At 41.0% G+C, this 19,208-nt stretch overlaps 1 protein-coding gene across 3 annotated transcripts; it reads right to left on the minus strand.

Annotated features, from left to right (window-relative positions):
- Positions 1-4,544: 4,544 nt before the first annotated feature.
- Positions 4,545-18,957, minus strand: homez.L (homeobox and leucine zipper encoding L homeolog). Of its 3 annotated transcripts, none has more exons than XM_018244544.2 (3): positions 18,550-18,957; positions 12,426-12,475; positions 4,545-8,389 (listed from the first exon to the last, which is right to left on the minus strand). In XM_018244544.2, exon 3 carries the CDS (start codon positions 8,296-8,298, stop codon positions 6,760-6,762), a length of 1,539 nt encoding a protein of 512 aa, XP_018100033.1. In that variant the 5' UTR covers positions 8,299-8,389; positions 12,426-12,475; positions 18,550-18,957; the 3' UTR covers positions 4,545-6,759. The 3 variants fall into 3 exon arrangements, with proteins under 3 accessions (XP_018100033.1, XP_018100049.1, XP_018100040.1); XM_018244560.2 differs by lacking the exon at positions 18,550-18,957 and adding an exon at positions 12,801-15,059; XM_018244551.2 differs by lacking the exon at positions 12,426-12,475.
- Positions 18,958-19,208: the final 251 nt, after the last annotated feature.

Genomic DNA, 19,208 nt, shown 5'->3' on the forward strand with positions numbered 1-19,208 from the left:
AACTGGTATTGTAGTTATTTTCTGTGTATTTTCTTTACTTTTACAAATCAAAAGTGTTTGTGTATTTCATGTGTGGCCCCAGACAATTTTCTTTCTCCAATGTGGCCCAGGGAAGCCAAAAGGTTGGACACCCCTGGGCTAGGGACAAAAGAGGGAGAAATCAGCCTGCCAAAATCTGCAGGGTTATTTCAGCCCCCGACCTCTAGCTGAATCTTCTTGTCGGCTCTGAAGCGAACAGACTCAGCAGACTTTGCATTTTGAGCTGAAATTCGCCAAGGCTGTTTGCGCCGGAGCCCACACAATACTTCCAGATTCGAGCAGAAAACAAGATTCGGCTAGTGGTCGGGCTGAAATCAGGCTGTGGATTTTGCCAGGCTGATTTCTGTCCCTAGCCTTAGAATAATGTGACTAAACAAAACAAAAAAACACAAAGGTTCCCCAACTGGTAAGTCCCAAGTACGGTAAGTGAGGCCCAAGTAACTGGATAGGTTTTTTCAAAAATGGAATGCTGTTGAACCAGGAGACCAGATTCATGTCATAACACATTCTGTGCTTATAGTATGACTGCAAACACATCCAAGCAACACTAGATCAACAGGCTATGCTAGCACTATTAGAAACAACAAAATGCACTGTGCACCTTTAAAGAAAAGAGTGTGTGATAACTACCTGTCATTTTCTATATGGGTAAATGGGTATATGCTCTTATCTATTCACACAACAGCAAACTACATATAACATGAGAGGATGATTAAACTGTAGTTTTTTAAGATAAGAAACATCAGTGATGCCATAGTTCTTCATCCTTAATGCAAGAGACAGAAATACTGCATGTCAATATGCTCAAGGCGTAATATGACTGCACAATCCCCATAAAGGCAATATGCCATCCTTAATCCAAAGAATGAGTTCCTCAAGCTACCAGAGGCTATTATAGCCCAGGGTTCACTTTCTATAAAGAGCACATGCGGAGCTGCTCATAATCTACAAAACCCAGGGCTGCAGTGTCCAATGCAGTGATATCCCAGAGACTCCTTGGAGCCATATAGGAAGCTATAAGAAAAGAAATTACCAGCACTGCTTCAACCACTAAACTACTATTAATGCATACTCCATGCATCTACTTCTACTGACTAACCTCAGTGAATGGTATTTTCAAAACAAGCTCACCGATGATCACAGAAACAATCCACTTTTATTGACCCCTTTGGCTTATATAAATTGATACATTGCGATTTACCATTGACTAACAGACCCTTTGATAAAATACAGCAGAAACGTTTTCAGGACATCATATTTAGACGTGTGGGACCTAGGTGGGTGCCTATGGACATGGCTAAAATTCCTTATTCATTATCAAAATCGTTAAAATGTAGAGGGAGGACACCACCCCCTTGAGATGATCACCTCCCAGAACAGAATAAGTTATTGGCAATGTATGAGAGAACTCATTTACACACATTAGTTCCCCAATTTAGGACCCTGCCAAAACCTTTACTAACTTAGAAAACTATGCCAAGCTGCACTGAAAGCATGAAAGCATTTTGGGAGATAATTAAACCATGGAGAAGGACCTACCAAGTGACATTAACCAAATTACAGAGGACTAAACAATTCCTCGCATCTGTAGGAAACTATTGAATAAGGAACTTGTTTTGATCACTGTATAGAAGTGCCTCTGTGTGGTTTGTCCACTTGGGAAATGTACCTATAGGAATGCATAACATTTCTCTGTCCTTGACAAACATTATTTCATAATTTGTCCCAACTGATTTCTTAGGGTTGATCAGTTCCTCAAACACTTGAGCCTGCTCCTTTACCTGTACAACACTATAGTACAGAAGGGTCATCAAAAACCAAAATATTAACCCCGTCATATGCTAGTACAATACTTGGCTTAGCCTATGCCCTGACCACCACCCCTATAAACAGAGCATAATTGATCTCTACTCATTTCTGTTACTATGCATACCCCATAGCAATAAGAAGGCTACACTATTAGATAACTGTTGGACAGTGTGTTATTGTTACTAAACTGCAAGTATTAACCAAGTTGGACTCTGGGCCAGGCGGGCCAGTGCATGTCCTTTAAATTGTCATTAAATTAAATTGTTAGAGTGGTAGTGACATATCACAGCATGTTGCTGGAACATGATACATAAACCAGTTGTATTGGGCAACTGATGTCTGTACATGTCCAACCTTGACTAGTATCTTGGTTATAAAACATAACATATTGATTTCCAAAAGGCCAAGACAGATTCCATTTGTTATAGTAACCAAATTAAAGGTGGCCATACACTACAAGAGCCGCTCGTTTGGCGAGGTCAGCAAACGAGCGGATCTTTCCCCAATATGCCCACCAACAGCAGGGCAATATCGGGTTAATCTGAACATTTGGCACTAGGGCCAAATGAAGGAATTATATGAAGGAAATAGACGTCTAGGGGTCGTAGGACTGCATCAACTAGCCGATGCGATCCTTGATCACAGGAAAAAAAATCAAACCGGCCCGATGTCGATCGAGGAGACCTGTCGGAAGCCTCCACGCGCGGACAGATAAACTGTCAAATCGGTCTAAAGGACTGATATCGGTGGCTTTAATCTGCTCGTTTATGGCCACCTTAAAGGGGTTGTTCACCTTTAAATTAACTTTTAGTATGATGTAGAATGTAATATTCTGAGACAATTCTTAATTGGTTTTCATTTTTTTTTATTATTTGTGGTTTTTGAGTTATTTAGCTTTTTATTCAGCAGCTCTCCAGTTTGCAATTTCAGTCATCTTGTTGCTAGGGTCCAAATCCCCCCAGCAACCATGCATTGCTTTAAATAAGAGACTGGAATATGAATAGGAGAGACCTGAATAGAATGAAAAGTAATAAAAAGTAGCAATAACTATAAATTTGTAGCCTTACAGAGCATTTGTTTTTTAAATGGCGTCAGTGCGAGAAGTGAAATAATTACAAATAAATAATGAAAACCGATTGAAGTTACATAAATTAGTCATTCTATAACATACTAAAAGATAATTTAAAGGTGAACCACCCCTTTAAGGCAGAGCTGTTCCTGTTCTCAACATACAAGGTCAGCTACTATGTCTGTGGTGCATATTGTGCTACAGAACGGGTTCATACAAGAAAATATCTCTGGAGACAGTGGGTGGGTCAAAAAGTAACCATGAATGACCAAAACAGACAATATTTTACCACCACTTTAATTCATAACCATCTAAACTTATGACATATCATTTTCTTTGTTGCAGTATATTTTCTGTGAGATCGTCTATGTGTTGGCATATTTTAACTTACTATTAGTGGGTGCAGCACTAGGTACAAAAGCAGCTGTTAGGGTGCATGCTCCAAAAACACAGTCTATGTTTTACTGTAACTACTGCCAGTGAGACTGGCAATGTGAAGTGGAGCAAGGCCCGTATGTTACACCGTGAGAAAGTTGCTCCATGTGTTCTTTATCACATCATTCAAACCTCATGCCAACAGTGACCTCTTGTGGTTAACTAAAAAAAAACTCAGTAAAAACAAATATTAAAATATTCTTATTAACGAATGATTTCAAAATTAGGTGTTTTAGGACAGGACTTTTTAACAAAAACACAAATTTTTTAATTTTTTTTTTAATCAAGGGCAAAAACAACACATTGCTTTAAAAGGGAATAAACAAGCCATCTGCATAAAACAGCATGTTATATATTATATTTTGATATACAAATGTACACCTCAATCTGAAATCTTACTTGTAACATGTATATAAAATTGATTTTTTTGGTCCTCATAGCTGGTTATTTCTCATCCCTAAACAGTGAAAAAAAATATACACTGAAAATATACCAAAAAAAAAAAAAAAAGGCTAAGTAAGCAAATGCATCATGGAAAGTGGCTGACCATTTCTTAATGGGGTTCTTCACATTTGAGTTAACTTTTAGTATCATGTAGAGTAATATCCTGGGACAATTTGCAATTGTTTTTTATTTTTTATTATTCTTTTTGTATTAAGATATTTCGCTTTTTAATCAGCAATCTGGTTGCTAGGGTCCAGATTACTTTAGCGACCATACACAGATTTGAAGAAGAGACTGGAATATGAATAGAAGAGGGCCTGAATAGAAAGGGAAGCAATACAAAGTAGCAATAACAATAAATGTGTAGCCTTTGTTTTTAGATGGCCCATTTAAAAGAAAATAATTAAAAACTATATAAACTTAATAATGAAGACCAACTGAAAAGTTGCTTAGAATTAGCCATTCTGCAACACACTAAACGTTTACTTAAAGTTGAACCACCCCTTTAAAACGAGTCTTTATGATGTGTTTATACAGCTAAAATACAAGCAGATGGTGTATACATTAATTCAGATCAGATACATGACTATGTGACCGGAGTAGTCTGGTCAGCTTACGTGACAGTGTTAAAACCTTTGTACAGGAATGGGACCTCTCATGCCAAATCCTTGGGACATGGGCTTTTCTGGATAAGGGGTATTTCAGTAATTATGGACCTTTTTATTATTACATAGGAAAAAGGAAATACTTTTTCAAAATTTGAATTATTTTATTAAAATGGAGCTTTCTGGATAACGGATCACAGACCTGTATAAAACATAGTACACAGATACAGATGTCCAGCAATACGAAAACAATAAAAACAGCTTAGTATTGTGTTAAAATGCCTGTACTATACATTAACTACTACACAAAAGGAAGCATTTTTGGCCAATTAATGGTGATTGCCCCAGTGCACCCAATATTTGCAAATGCTCCTATGTGCTGCAAGGAAACAAGCTTCATTTCTGTTTGTAAAAATACCTACGGTACATTAGAAGTAAAAAACATTGGAGTAATGTTTGCTACTAATAGATATCGGATGACAACACTCAGAGATTTACTGTACTGAAAATCAGACTGAATAGATGGCTCTTGAAGTAATTGTGTTGTAATTCATTGGTTACTTATTTTGGGCAGACATACATTCAATACATTATCAACACAGAGCAGCCAGATAACACTTAATCAAGAGTGCTCTACCCACCCGGATTATCAGGGGGTCACCCACATTAAGGCAGAAACACACGTGGAGATTCGGGGAGAAATCTCCCCTAACTGTCTTCCCGCTGGCTAGAATCTAAATCACCGGTTGGATGGCACTCGGAGCGATTCGTTTTATGAAGTCGCCTCACGAGGAAACTTCGAAAAACAAAGCGATCCGAGTGCCATCCCGCCAGAGATTCTAGCCGGCGGGAAGGCATTGCGGGGAGATTAGTCACCCAGAAGAAGAGGTGATTTGTCGCTGGGCCACTGATCTCCCTGAATCTCCATGTGTGTCTCTGCCCTTATACACCAGGCAGGGGTGGATACATGCTAATTATTAATAACTGATACAGTAGGTGGGTATGGTAAAAACTTAATGGAAAGCCATTATTCCGGGAGGCTGATATCTTTGCGATTTGTAAGTGAAAAGGAATGTATTGTATGCTAATCAGATTCACCTGGAGAAATCAAATGTCATTGGCTGTGCTTATAACCAAGTGAATAGGTCAGTGTGCTCTTGCACAGGTTATCACACCAGTGCCAATTGTGGATCCCACAGAAAATTTGCTATACACACACAGAATTCAGAATTGGCTATGGTGTTGTGTGTTGACTGTCACACAAGGTTTAGACAAAGTCTTTAAAAACTAGGTACAAATGAACACCCCTCCCTATCATGCAGTTTATAAGAAACATTGTTATATAGGGGTACACTGGTATAGGCCCTGTAACTGCTATGCACGGAATACTCATTAAAACACAGGATCACAAACTGAGCTTTCCATTTAGTTTAGACTTTATAAGAACAGCTCACAAGGTCCTCTATAGGTCAAGGACCAGAAAATACAACCGATTGCGGATTCTCTGCAGGAACGGACTACTCTATACTGCAAAAGGTATTACCAGAGATTGTGCCGACCAACAGGAAAGTGTACAAAACAGATTCCCTAGCACAAACAACCTTAATAAACATATGTATACAATTTGCCTACAAATTCTGATACCCTGCAGTGTTAATGTGCTGTACAATTGTCTCAGGGAAGTAAGATTCAAGCAGCCTAGTAAGCAAGACATTTGCAGGGCTTGGCTTTCTTTTGCACAGAGCTGCTACACCACAGGGGCAATACACCAGCTCTACTCAGTAGCCATTTGCTTTAAGCAGTATATACTATTTAAATTTCCCCTTCAACAGAGTTTGAAGCATGTGGCCTTTTCAGGTTATTTATTAAAATGCTGTAAATATGCTGCAAAGACTAGGAACTAGGTTTCAGGGCAGTACTGGAGCTTCTATTATACAATTACTAGTCACAGACTGCACTGAGAAATAAAAGATAATAGAATGTCAGGGCTACTCTTGCGCTGTTGTGAAGATGTCTTCAGTAGCCAAGTCAAAAAAATTCACTCAGTGGTAATAAAAACAAATGTTCTTGGCTGCTGTGATACAAACGAGGATTTCAAACTGAACGTAGGTTCTGAATAATAAAACTCCTACATAAAAGATTACAACGCAGTGTATGTACAGCGGGCCTTTCTAGTTCTCCATTTAGCTATACCAAGTGCACGCTGCCATTACTCGAAGTAGGTTACTATAGAAATCAAGTAAGAAAAGAAAGTGATGTACAGTGAATCCTACTGATGGCATTCATGCTGGTGACTTTATAGTGTGTAACACCTATAGACCTGTATGCAGTCAGGATTGCTTGAAAACAAACGAGCATTTAGTCCTGACTAATCACATCATCATCATCATAATCATCATCATCTTCACCCTCAATCACTTCCACAACACACCTCTCCTCTTCGTCATCTACCTCAGCTTGTTCTTTAGACGTTTCTAACAAAAAATATTTCACCCTTTGACTGGATGTCTGAGCAGGAGAGGCCGATGAATTTTTCTTCATAGTCTGTAAAGCTGAAGGTGCCAACTGTTGTTCAGAACCTGAAGTGTTTGCAAACTGAACATCTGCACCTGAATCATCCTGCAGAACTGATCCTAAAGAAACTTCCTGCTTACCATCCTTGATTTCTGGTGAATTTGCCAAGAATTTCAGAGAGGTCTTACTAGATGTTGCTGCTATCAGGGTTACAGGTGATGCCCTGAGATTTGCCCCTGAATTCTTTATGGACTGAACTGTACTTCTGTTGTCTGCTCCCAGCTCTCCAAACGCAGGTGTTAAAGAAGACATTTCTCCAGGCATTGACTCAACTTCATTTCCATTTTGAGAAATAAGATGTTGTGGTTCTAACCAAGTAGGCTGCTCCTGAGCACTCTCTCTGAACCATTTCAGTTGGCCATGTTTAAGTCCATAACGGGTATCCCCAAACCACTGTATGATCTCTGTTCTTGGTAACCCTGTTATTTCCTCTAGCTTTTTGTAGTCTTCCCGACCAGCCCACTGACACTTCACAAAGAAAGACTTGAGAATTGCTAGCTGTTCTTTGGTTTTCCGCTGTCGCCTCATGCCTGGAGTAGAAGACCCCCTACTCTGCTCTCGAAGACCATAATAATCCTGCAATGTGGAAAGACCCTCTGGATAGCAGAATGAAGTGGTCTCTTTCAAAAGCTCTTCCTCAGACGGAATGCATTCAACAGCCGGGCTAACTTCTGTCCCATCTTCACCAATCAGAAGCCCATGACCAAGAACACTTGAGGAGTGTCCATGCTCTTGTTGTGTCTCTGATGGATCCCATTTCTTATCTGAACTATGCATCATGTGCGTATTAACCTTTATAGATTCAGTCTCTGAAGCCACACCCTCTGTTTTGAGCCTTTTTGCTTCTGGTACAGCGTGATCGAAACATGGGGAAGTTTGTGGAGTTGTCATGTTTTGCCTTTTGCTGCTCTTTGGAGACTGAACTTTTAATTTTTCAGGTGTAGGAGATATACCAGATTCTTTGGCCAATGTAAGCAAAGGTTCAAAATAAAGCTTGTCTTGATTGAATAGTAGACGTGAACGGGTCTCTTCAATTTCTTCAGATGACCAGCTGATACCACAGCGGATCCGCTGTACCATAAACCATGACTTGACCTTTTCCATTTGTAGACCATTGCGCATGCACAGCAAAGCAATCTCAGGTATGCTAGGATAAGGGAAGTAACTGAAGGTGTGGAGTAACTGTTGGTGATCATCTAGTTCATTGGTCAGCTCTGCCCGAGTCCAGATCAATTGCAGGTCATCAGAGATGGGTGGCAAACACACAAGGCCAATATTGCTGTCTGTGCTTGAAACAGGATCCCTGTTGGTGGTAGGGGTCATTCTCAGCTTATGAAGGTATTCCAGTTAACCTGTTCAATTCCTCAGAGAATATGCAAAGACTTGATCAATTTTCCTTAGTTTAATTAAACCTCTGTGGAGACAAAAAAGAAAGTAGTCTAAAAATTTGTAACTAAAATACTACATTTTATTACTAGAAATATGGATAACAGCACAATATACTTTCCAGAAATTACATCATAAGGTTACAAATATTTGCAAAATCACCCGTCAAGCACTTTAAAATCACTTGACATTTAGGGGGTTATTTAATTAAACTCCAGTTGGGCTTTTTGGGGCAAAACTCGAAGTTTTGCAGGTTTTTATTTTTAAACTCGTATTTTTCAACATATACCGTATTAAAGCTTTATGCAGCGAAAAGCCCGAATCTGAAAATCTGCCATCCCATGCCTGCTGAGGTTGTGTGCACGTCAATGGCAGAGGTCCCTATTATATTTTGACGTTTCTGTGGTCTGCGCTGGAATTAGCCTAAAAATCTGACCTTTTTACACCAAACGTGGGATTACTTGTCAGGCAACAAGAAAACATCTTTAAAATTCTAATGTTTTGGTATCACACACCAGTCAAGCTCCACAGGTTATTCCCGGGTACTTCCTCTAACTGTTGGAGGGAATGCGGGCACCAAGGGACCTTGCCTCACATTTTCTGGTTCTGTCCTCAAATTTTGACATTCTGGGATGACGTCATAAACCTGCTAAATCAGGTGACCCACCAGATTTTGGATAAATGCATTCTGCATGTACTCTTGGGGAAGCCATATAAGCATCTTCCAAAACACATGCAAAAATTGGCTAACCAGATACTTTCAGCTGCCCGCATCTCCATTGCGGCCAAATGGAGAACATCCTCTATCCCCTCCCTACAAGAAGTGAAACGAAGGGTTAATACTATCAAGCAGTATGAATATAATTTGGCTAGACTGCAAAATAAAGTCCCCTTATATCTCAAGATCTGATCTCCGTGGGAACTACTTTCAAATTCAACTCTGCAAGATACTTAGCTTACAAACAGTTTAGCAATATCAATTGCATTTAGCGAACTAGGACCCCCTTCCCTACTGGCCCCTGACCCTCTCTCTCTAGTTGGTCTCTCTCTGTCTTTTTTTTCTCTTTTTCTTTTATTGTATAATTTGATATAACTGTTTTAATGCTAATTGGTACATATACAGACTAGCATGTATAACTCGGACTGTGAGAATAAGCACTGGGCATTGATGTGTAACTGAGACCTCATATTGTTCCTTCTGGTCCACGTGTAATGACTGTACCACACATGCTATTGCTTTGTATTTTCTTCTTTGATGAGAAAAAGAATATAAGTTACAAAAAAAAAAAAAAAAATCGGACCTGATTTTATCCAAACAGATTGAATCAAGCTTTTTTAAATAATAAATAAGGTAAAATCTTAGTTTCTAATTTGGTCAGACTTTTATTTAAAAAATCAGAAACAGAAAAATTTTAGTTTGCTGTGACATCACTTCCTGCCTGAGTCTCTCCGTGCTCACTCATAGTTCTGGGTCCGCTTAGATTATAGCGGGGGGGGGGGATAAAAAAGTTAGAGAGGAGAAACTGAGCATGCTCAAGCCATAGCCCTGGAGGTTTATGCTAAAAACAAGAGCATTATTTTGAGGGTTTACTGGTGTATTTACATAGACTTTTCTGATAAAGCTTACTTAATTTTAGCCTTTCCTTCTTCTTTAAGAAGATTTTTTTTTAAAAAAAGGGTATAAAAGTAACTTATAGAATTTACAACTAACAGAACATACTCTGTTCACCTTACACACTGACAATGTAGTGCAACACAGGTACTATCAAGCTATATCTTCTGCAGTAAGCAATCTCCCAACACTGAACCTAATCCAGACCTGGTTTCAGGGGAGCATGCTCAGTTTCTGCAATCACGGATTAGGTAAAATATAGCTGTGAGAGATGGAGGAAGCTGAAAGTAAATCGCTGTGGTGCTCACAAAGAAGTGGTGGCGTTTTCTGCTACCAGGAGCACAAGCACAGAGCATCAGGGAAATTATTTAAGATTTCATACTCACAATATGAATTGTTGTGTAAACATTTCCTGGCACCCTGCCAATATGGATATTTGGTTGCCAATGTTTTTCCCTGAGAAGGTCGTGGAAATTACCAACACCCATGTGCCACGACTAAACTGGTAAAAGGGATGAAGGATTTAATCTATGAGGGTAGACCAGTGATCCCCAACCAGTAGCTCGCGAGCAACATGTTGCTCTCCAACCACTTGGATGTTGCTCTCAGGGTCCTCAAAGGAGGTGCTTATTTTTGAATTCCGAGCTTGAAAGCAAGTTTTAATTACATAAAAACGAAGTATAGTGCCAAGTAAAGCCTCTTGTAGGCTGCCAGTCCGCATAGGGGCTACCAAATAGCCAATCACAGCCCTTATATGGCACCCCAAGGGACTTTTTCATGCTTGTGTTGCTCCCCAACTCTTATTACATTTGAATGTGGCTCACAGGTAAAAAAGGTTGAGGACCCCTGGGGTAGACTGTCACGGTTGGGATACTTTTCTCTGGAGAAAAGGTGCTTGTGTAATGTTACAAGTACATTAAAGAACATTATAGACAGATAGCAGGGGATCTTGTTTGCCATAAAAAGGATCAATGCACCAGAAACCGCCCCTTTAGATTATAGGAACAGAGCTTCCATTTAAAGCAGCGTAAGTAGATCTTCTTGGTGATGGCAGTGAGGTGAGGAATGCCCTGCTGGGTGATGACGTATCCAACCACACCTTTAAAGGACAATTTATTAACATTCCATTACAGCTTTACCTCAATTTTTTTGCTCTAGAACACATGGATTGATAGTTTCCTGAAATTCGAATGTTCGAGATCTATTACGCATAAAAAAACTTGGGAAAAAAATGCAAAAAGTTGCCATCTAAAACTGGTAAGTTCATTTAGAAGTCAATGAGAATTGTCCTAGCAAAATTCAATTGATTTTTTCAATTCTAGTTATTCAAGTTGGTAGACAATGAAAATGGTGAGTAGAATGAGATTGCGCTGCAATCAAGTTTTCTGTTCACATTTTTTAATGAATTGAGTTTTTGAGAGTCCAGTTCTTTAATAAATACACACACTTTCAAGTATGAGTTTTTTCTATAAAAAAATAAAAAGTCACAGATTTATGCTAAATCTGCCTGGATGATTTCTTGAAGAAGCATAACATCAAACGTACTATGATCTTAAGATATATGTTGAACTTGATGGGCTTTGGTCTTTTTTCAACCAAACAAACTAGGTAAGCTAGTTCACCCCACAGTGATTTGGCCCTAAGCTACTGTCCATCTTTGTACTATATTCACAAATATCTGTCAGTATTGTATTACTTACATAACTCACACAATGCAAAGCTTCTTAAGCAAACTAAAATGGCATGAAAATGTTTGTTTGAAGCTTACATGATTTTCCTAAAATAACTACACTGCTAAATGAAGTGGTGCACTGCTGCATTCTGCCTGGGAGAGTTGCTCTTAGCAATGGGAATCCATATCAATACATGTGCATGATTGCAGCAGTGAAGGGAGATAAGGCCAAAGGCTGATGGGAGTGTTGGTTCCTCTGCTCTCAGGTTGTGTATTTTTTCAGGCTGAGAGAAGCGGATCCACTCTGTGCTCCATTGATTTCAAGCAAGCATGCAAGCATAAGTGGTTGAAATAAATGCAGATGGGTCGGGGTGAAGATTCGCTTCTCTCGGCCAATACTCCTGCGTCTGCTCTTGGCCTAATCACTATAAGAAGCAGCAGATGATGTGAGGAGTTTGATTGTTTGCTCAAGAGTTGGGGTGCCAGCTGTTAAATTATGTGTTTTAAACATGTATCCTTTGCACAGTTTTATGTATGCATAAAAAAAATGTGAGCTACAGCAAAAGTTGCACTACACATATAAAAAGCCCAGAAGATTGATGTCTCGTAAGTTGTGCTTACCACCAAACATGACACTACAGCAGTCACACGTGCAAATCTCCAGCCCTTTTCTGGTATGCAGACCCACCACTCACTGCTGATCTATCTTGTGTTTTCGCTTAAAAAGCACATTTGTTTATAAACAATATTTTATATGTTTGGTCCTATCAAGCCACTAACCTTAGATGATCCTGCTGTGGGAGCCCTGATGTCACTTGAAGCTACATGATCTGTGTAAACATTCAGAGAATAATCAGGAGTTGCTCTGTGTAGGGAGAGATTTTCAGCTAACACAAGAAGAAGAAAAAAAAAAAAAAAAAGGATGCCTAAAGCACACACATTGCATGGGGAAGGATCATATTTCCACCCCCAGCTATTTAATGGGAGAACAAAAAGTTAACTCCACCTCCAGTGTCCACCCAGTCTGTCAGATCCCTTTGTCTTCTAACCTCTTCCCGTATGCCATATGCTCTGTGTTTAAAGAACCCACAACCCCTCTCATACAAATAAAACTTTCTAGAATAGCAGGAATCCCTGTGAAACCCTGTTACACACCTTTGCCCTAGTGACCATGGTAGATTTCACGGATATGCAGCAAAGCAAATGCATGGATGTCTACATACAGAAAAGTGATATAATTCAGATAAACTGTTAATAACTATAAGAAGCAGCAGAGGTTGTGAGGATTTTGATTGTTTGCACAAGAGCAGGCCTGGACTGGAAATCTGTGGGTTCTGGCAAATGCTATAAGGTGCCATAGAAAGTCAGTATTTAGTGGGCTGGTTGAGGCTGATCGGGCCTCTGTGAACCTGAAATGCCAGGGCCTATTTTGATTCTCAGTCCAGACCTGCACAAGAGTACCAGTTATCTGCAATGGATACATGTCTAATAACGCAATTTAACACCGTTTTAGTTGTGCGTGTATGCATCATAAAAAGGAAAATGCGAGATATAACTTGCACTACACTTAAGGGCCGCTACACTAGAACACTCATTATTCTTTAGTGACATAAAAAGCCCAGAAGATTCATGTCTTACTGGTTGTGCTTACCCCTAGAATTCATATATGCAGCCAAAACAATGGTTCACAGAGAGGAGCTACACAATCACCATGTTTTCACAATGAAGTGTTACTATGGATTAATATACATATGAGAATGTGCCCCTTCTATATACTTACCTAGAAACATATTTAAAGTCACCAAGGTGTTGCGTGTCCATATACAGGTCATGTATTTAAATATCTTTGTAAACTTTAGTAGCAGGCACATAATTCATTATAATCTGCATCTTACTGTGCTTCTTTCTCTACATGGGGCTGGTGGGTGACCCCACCATATGATTTCAGCACAAAAAGGGGGGGGGGAGCATTGGGACACAGAAATTTTTTTTTTACACCACTGTTGAAAGCACCGCACCTGTGTGAAAATAAGGGTGAAGAAGAGTGCTGGGAGGCAGTGGAGGGTACACAGATTTTTGGCTTGGGTGCTGATAGAGCAGGTGGGCAGTTCACCAGTCTGAGTGCTATTATGGTGAGCACTTCCATCTCATATTGTGTCTCACTAATCCCTTGTAACTGCACTGGACTGTGCACATGTGCAGTAGAGAAAAATTGGAAATTGGGCGGTAAAAAGACAAACTTTTACTATACTGTGTATATGCCCAGCTAATGGGAACTGCAAGGGTTGTGGGCCAGGAGGCAAGATGGCAGTGCAGCACTTGCTAGAATAGAACCCCAGGCTGGTGGGGTTTTTTTTTTTTGAGTTATTAAAGGGGTGGTTCACCTTCCAAATGCTTTTTTTAGTTCAGTAGTTTTCGGATTATTCACCAAAAATTGCTTTCCTTTTTTTATTTTTTGCCATTTTTATCTCCCCAAAACTGCAGTTTAATATTCCTGTGTCTGGTTTATCAATGAGATGGCTCACCACCTGGATTGCAGATTCTGAACTGCTACAATTTACAGATGCCATTAATGTAATTTGGGGATTCTGCTCAGCAGGGACAAAGATAAGAAATGCATCAACTATTGTATCATTTAGAACAGTTTATAGAGTAGACTGGAAGAGCCCCTCTCCCAAAACTGCTTTAGAAAGACCTAAAAAGGTGAAAAATTAAATGTTCCTACTAGAAAAACAGACACAAATAGAAAGCAACTGAAATAAGTATTTATTTCTGGTGAACTATCTGAAGACAACTAAACTGAAAAAAAGTGTTGAAATCTGTGTTGAAAGGGTTAAAAATGGGTGCCTAACAAATTGCCACGTCAGTGATTAAGCCTTTACTTGTCCTTTAAAAGCCTGAGATTTTTGATCATTGGGCTCCTTAGCAGCAATGCCTATGCAATGCTCCCTAGCAAAAGAACTCATGCACTCTATTTAGTGTAAACCATTGTATTATTAGGATTATTATCAACAAGCATTTATAAAGTGCCAGAACTTTATGCATAACAGAAAGCTGATAATTTTAATACAGATGTGCCCAGTGCAGTCACTGAGGTGACTTTTTTTATTCCTAGTTAGAACCCATATACAGTCATATGAAAAAGTTTGGGAACCCCTCTCAGCCTGCATAATAATTTACTTAACTTTCAACAAAAAAGACATTGATAGGTCTTTCATTTCCCAGATCCCCAGCTTTAGGGAGCGGCAAACCAGGATGTACTACAAACAGTAGGGCTCAGAGGAATCCACAGGGCCAAAATATAGTTAAAAAAATGTTATTAATCAAAGTTAAAAATAAATATGCATCTCCATGTGCCCCTGTAGGTAAAAAAGCATAGGAAACATTGAGATTCGAATTTATCTTTAACTTGGATTAATAAAGACTTTTTTTTTTAACTATATTTTGGCCCTGTGGATTCCTGAGTGCCGGATAGCCCCACTCTTCTTTGTATATCCTGGTTTGCTATTCCTTAAAGCTGGGGATCTGGGGCTGGCGCACTTGAACCACATCAACTATCTGGTGAGCGATTTACATTTTGTTCTAGAGCACCTTGTTCTCCCAATAATTGTGATTTGTTTCATCCCAGGAACATCCGAGTACTGGGGTGTTTTCTGAACAAAGATTTTTAGTGAAGCAATATTCACTTGTATGAAATTAAATCAAATGTGAAAAACTGGCTGTGCAAAAATGTGGGAACCCTTGTAATTTTGCTAATTTGAATGCATGTAACTGCTCAATACTGATTACTGGCAACACCAAATTGGTTGGCTTAGCTTGTTAAGCCTTGAACTTCATAGGCAGGTGTGTCCAATCATGAGAAAAGGTATTTAAGGCAGCCAGTTGCAAGTTGTGCTTCTGTTTGACTCTCCTCTGAAGAGTGACAGCATGGGATCTTCAAAGAAACTCAAAAGATCTGAAAACAAAGATTGTTCAGTATCATGGTTTAGGGGAAGGCTACAAAAAGCTATCTCAGAGGTTTAAACGGTCAGTTTCAAGTAAGGGAATGTAAATCAGGAAATGGAAGGCCACAGGCACAGCTACTGTAAAACCCAGGTCTGGCGTGCCAGAGTGGAGGATTGTGAGCATAGGTGGAGGGTGATTTTTTGTTTGGAGAGGCTAAAGTTGACCGTATACTGGCTAACTTAAAGGGAACCAGTCACCCTGAATTTCTTTTACCCTACCAGAGGGGTGGGCTAATAGAGCCTGCACGCCGGTTGGGTTAAACAGTAGGTTTTTTTTTTCCCCAAAATATTTTAAGTGTATTGGAGCCAGTGGGTCCTGGCACATTATACTCAGCGGGAGACAGTGGGTCCTGGCACATTATACTCAGCGGGAGACCATAGGTCCTGGCACATTATACGCAGCGGGAGACCGTGGGTCCTGGCACATTATACTCAGCGGGAGACCGTGGGTCCTGGCACATTATACTCAGTGGGAGACCGTGGGTCCTGGCACATTATACTCAGTGGGAGACCGTGGGTCCTGGCACATTATACTCAGTGGGAGACCGTGGGTCCTGGCACATTATACTCAGTGGGAGACCGTGGGTCCTGGCACATTATACTCAGTGGGAGACAGTGGGTCCTGGCACATTATACTCAGTGGGAGACAGTGGGTCCTGGCACATTATACTCAGTGGGAGCCAGTGGGTCCTGGCACATTATACTCAGTGGGAGCCAGTGGGTCCTGGGCACATTATACTCAGTGGGAGCCAGTGGGTCCTGGCACATTATACTCAGTGGGAGCCAGTGGGTCCTGGCACATTATACTCAGTGGGAGCCAGTGGGTCCTGGCACATTATACTCAGTGGGAGCCAGTGGGTCCTGGCACATTATACTCAGTGGGAGCCAGTGGGTCCTGGCACATTATACTCAGTGGGAGCCAGTGGGTCCTGGCACATTATACTCAGTGGGAGCCAGTGGGTCCTGGCACATTATACTCAGTGGGAGCCAGTGGGTCCTGGCACATTATACTCAGTGGGAGCCAGTGGGTCCTGGCACATTATACTCAGTGGGAGCCAGTGGGTCCTGGCACATTATACTCAGTGGGAGACAGTGGGTCCTGGCACATTATACTCAGTGGGAGCCAGTGGGTCCTGGCACATTATACTCAGTGGGAGACAGTGGGTCCTGGCACATTATACTCAGTGGGAGACAGTGGGTCCTGGCACATTATACTCAGTGGGAGACAGTGGGTCCTGGCACATTATACTCAGTGGGAGACAGTGGGTCCTGGCACATTATACTCAGTGGGAGACAGTGGGTCCAGGCACATTATACTCAGTGGGAGACAGTGGGTCCAGGCACATTATACTCAGTGGGAGACAGTGGGTCCAGGCACATTATACTTAGTGGGAGACAGTGGGTCCAGGCACATTATACTCAGTGGGAGACAGTGGGTCCAGGCACATTATACTCAGTGGGAGACAGTGGGTCCAGGCACATTATACTTAGTGGGAGACAGTGGGTCCAGGCACATTATACTCAGTGGGAGACACTGAGGAAAAAGAACCTAAAAACCCATACTTATTCAAGCTGGTGGAGAATCTGCTGTATATTGTACCTGTGAGTTGAATGAAATTTGCAAACATGCCCAGTTGAATGTTCCAACTTCTTCATATCAGTAGCTTAGGGCCAAATCACTGGGGGGTTTACTAGGTTCATGGTGCCTTCAGTCGTTAAAGTTTTCCCAGCCACGCCTACTCTGTACCTGGTTGGTACATTTCACTGTAAAGTCAGCTGTGCTCTGATTGGACAAGCTACAAACCACATATATCCAATCAGAGTGCAACTGATATCTTCAACATCGTGGTTTGGAGGCAGACCTTAGCTACCAAACCCTGATGAAGGAACAGTGCAGTCAGCAACGGAGCAGGTTTTATTTTGTTTTATATCTTTTTAGCCTCCCCTAGCCTTATTGAAAATCTGCCTATGATTGTGAGTGGTTACAGACAACCCAAAGATCACCTCCAAAGACCCGCAAGAACATCTTGCTGCAGATGGTGTATCTGTACATCGTTCTACAATTCAGCGCAATTTGCATCTGTATGGGAGGGTGATGAGAAAGAAGCCCTTTCTGCACTCACGCCACAAACAGAGTCACTTGTTGTATGCAAAAGCTCATTTAGACAAGTCACAGTCATTTTGAAACAAAGTGCTGTGGACTGATGAGACAAATTTAAGTTACTTGGTAATAACAAAAAGCGCTTTGCATGGCGGAAGAACACAGCATTTAAAATGGCTCCCTAGAATGCCTCAAATACAGGCCTGTAAACAGGCAAAACGGAGAGATTGGGGAGTACCTGACATGAAATGCTTGGGGGCCCACACACTGTGAATTTCATGAAATGTTGGGTACCATACTCAGGGTGTTTCACTCTGTGCCTCTTGTTTAGTGTTCAGGGCCACACTGTGCCAGTCGTAAAATATTTTGGAGCACTATCTATTGTGAAAGGCAAGGGACCACACTGTGCAAGTCTTGCAATGCTGGAGGGACACACACACGTTGGGGGCCACTCCTTTAATGAAATGCCAGGAGGGAGGGGTTTATACACTGTTATTGCTGTGAAATGCTTGAGGGGCCACACACTGTGTGGGGGTTGGGGGTTGGGGGCCTCGTTATGGATTTACTTAGTTTGTATAGAAATAAATATTCATGCTTGATTGACCAACAGGAAGTACCATTGCTCGTTTATATTCATCCCAGGAGGCTCAGATAGTGTTTATTCACTTTGTGCAACTGAATAGGGTTGATATAAAACTGGGGAGGGATGGTGGGGGAATAGTTGATGAAACATATGTCAGTATAAAGCCCACGCCGCCAACCAAAAGGAAGAAAGGGTGTCCAGCTCGCCAGTACTCACCATTAAAGCACATGTACATTACAATCCTGCCCAGCAAATCACTGGATCTTCCCAGCACTCCCGGAACCAGTGTACAGACGCTCCTCCAGATGGCCGCTTTGCTCTCTTTGGCTGTTAGGCAGCTGCAATTGTGTCTTGTATTGTGTATTGTACACTGCGTGTCTCTCTGTAGCGCAGTCTGGCTGATACCCGTCAGTGGTACATGTGCGCGGCAAGTCCTCCGTCTAAACAGCCTGGGGATTTGTGCTGGGTTCTGTTGACCATCCGCAGGCCTCGGGCAGCCTCCTTCAATCACAGCTGACTATTGTCAATATGATTTTTTTCGTAGCGTCGCTAGTTCCTATCCATGGCAAGGGCCTTAATGACATCACAATCATGTGACCGTGATGTCAGCGTACCATGTGACCGTGACCACCCTTTGGAAGAGCAGGTCAAATGGAAGGAGATTTCTTAAAGGGGAACTATCGCGAAAATGAAATTTTAATTCAAGATTCAGCATATTGAAATAAGAAACGTTGAAAATACAATCAATTAAATATTCTGCATCATTTCTGAAATAATCGAGTTTATCTTCACTATTCCTCTCTCAGCATTTGTTTCTCTTTATTCTGTCTTCATGCAGGAGTTGCAGGGGCGCTCCACCAATGAGGCGAGTTGAG

This window comes from Xenopus laevis, chromosome 1L (genome assembly GCF_017654675.1).
Source record: "Xenopus laevis strain J_2021 chromosome 1L, Xenopus_laevis_v10.1, whole genome shotgun sequence".
In the NCBI taxonomy this organism is placed as follows: Eukaryota; Metazoa; Chordata; class Amphibia; order Anura; family Pipidae; genus Xenopus; species Xenopus laevis.

What these genes read in the sequence shown, in the direction of transcription:
- homez.L (XM_018244551.2), bottom strand. Translation starts at nt 8,298, where the DNA reads ATGACCCCTACCACCAACAGGGATCCTGTTTCAAGCACAGACAGCAAT.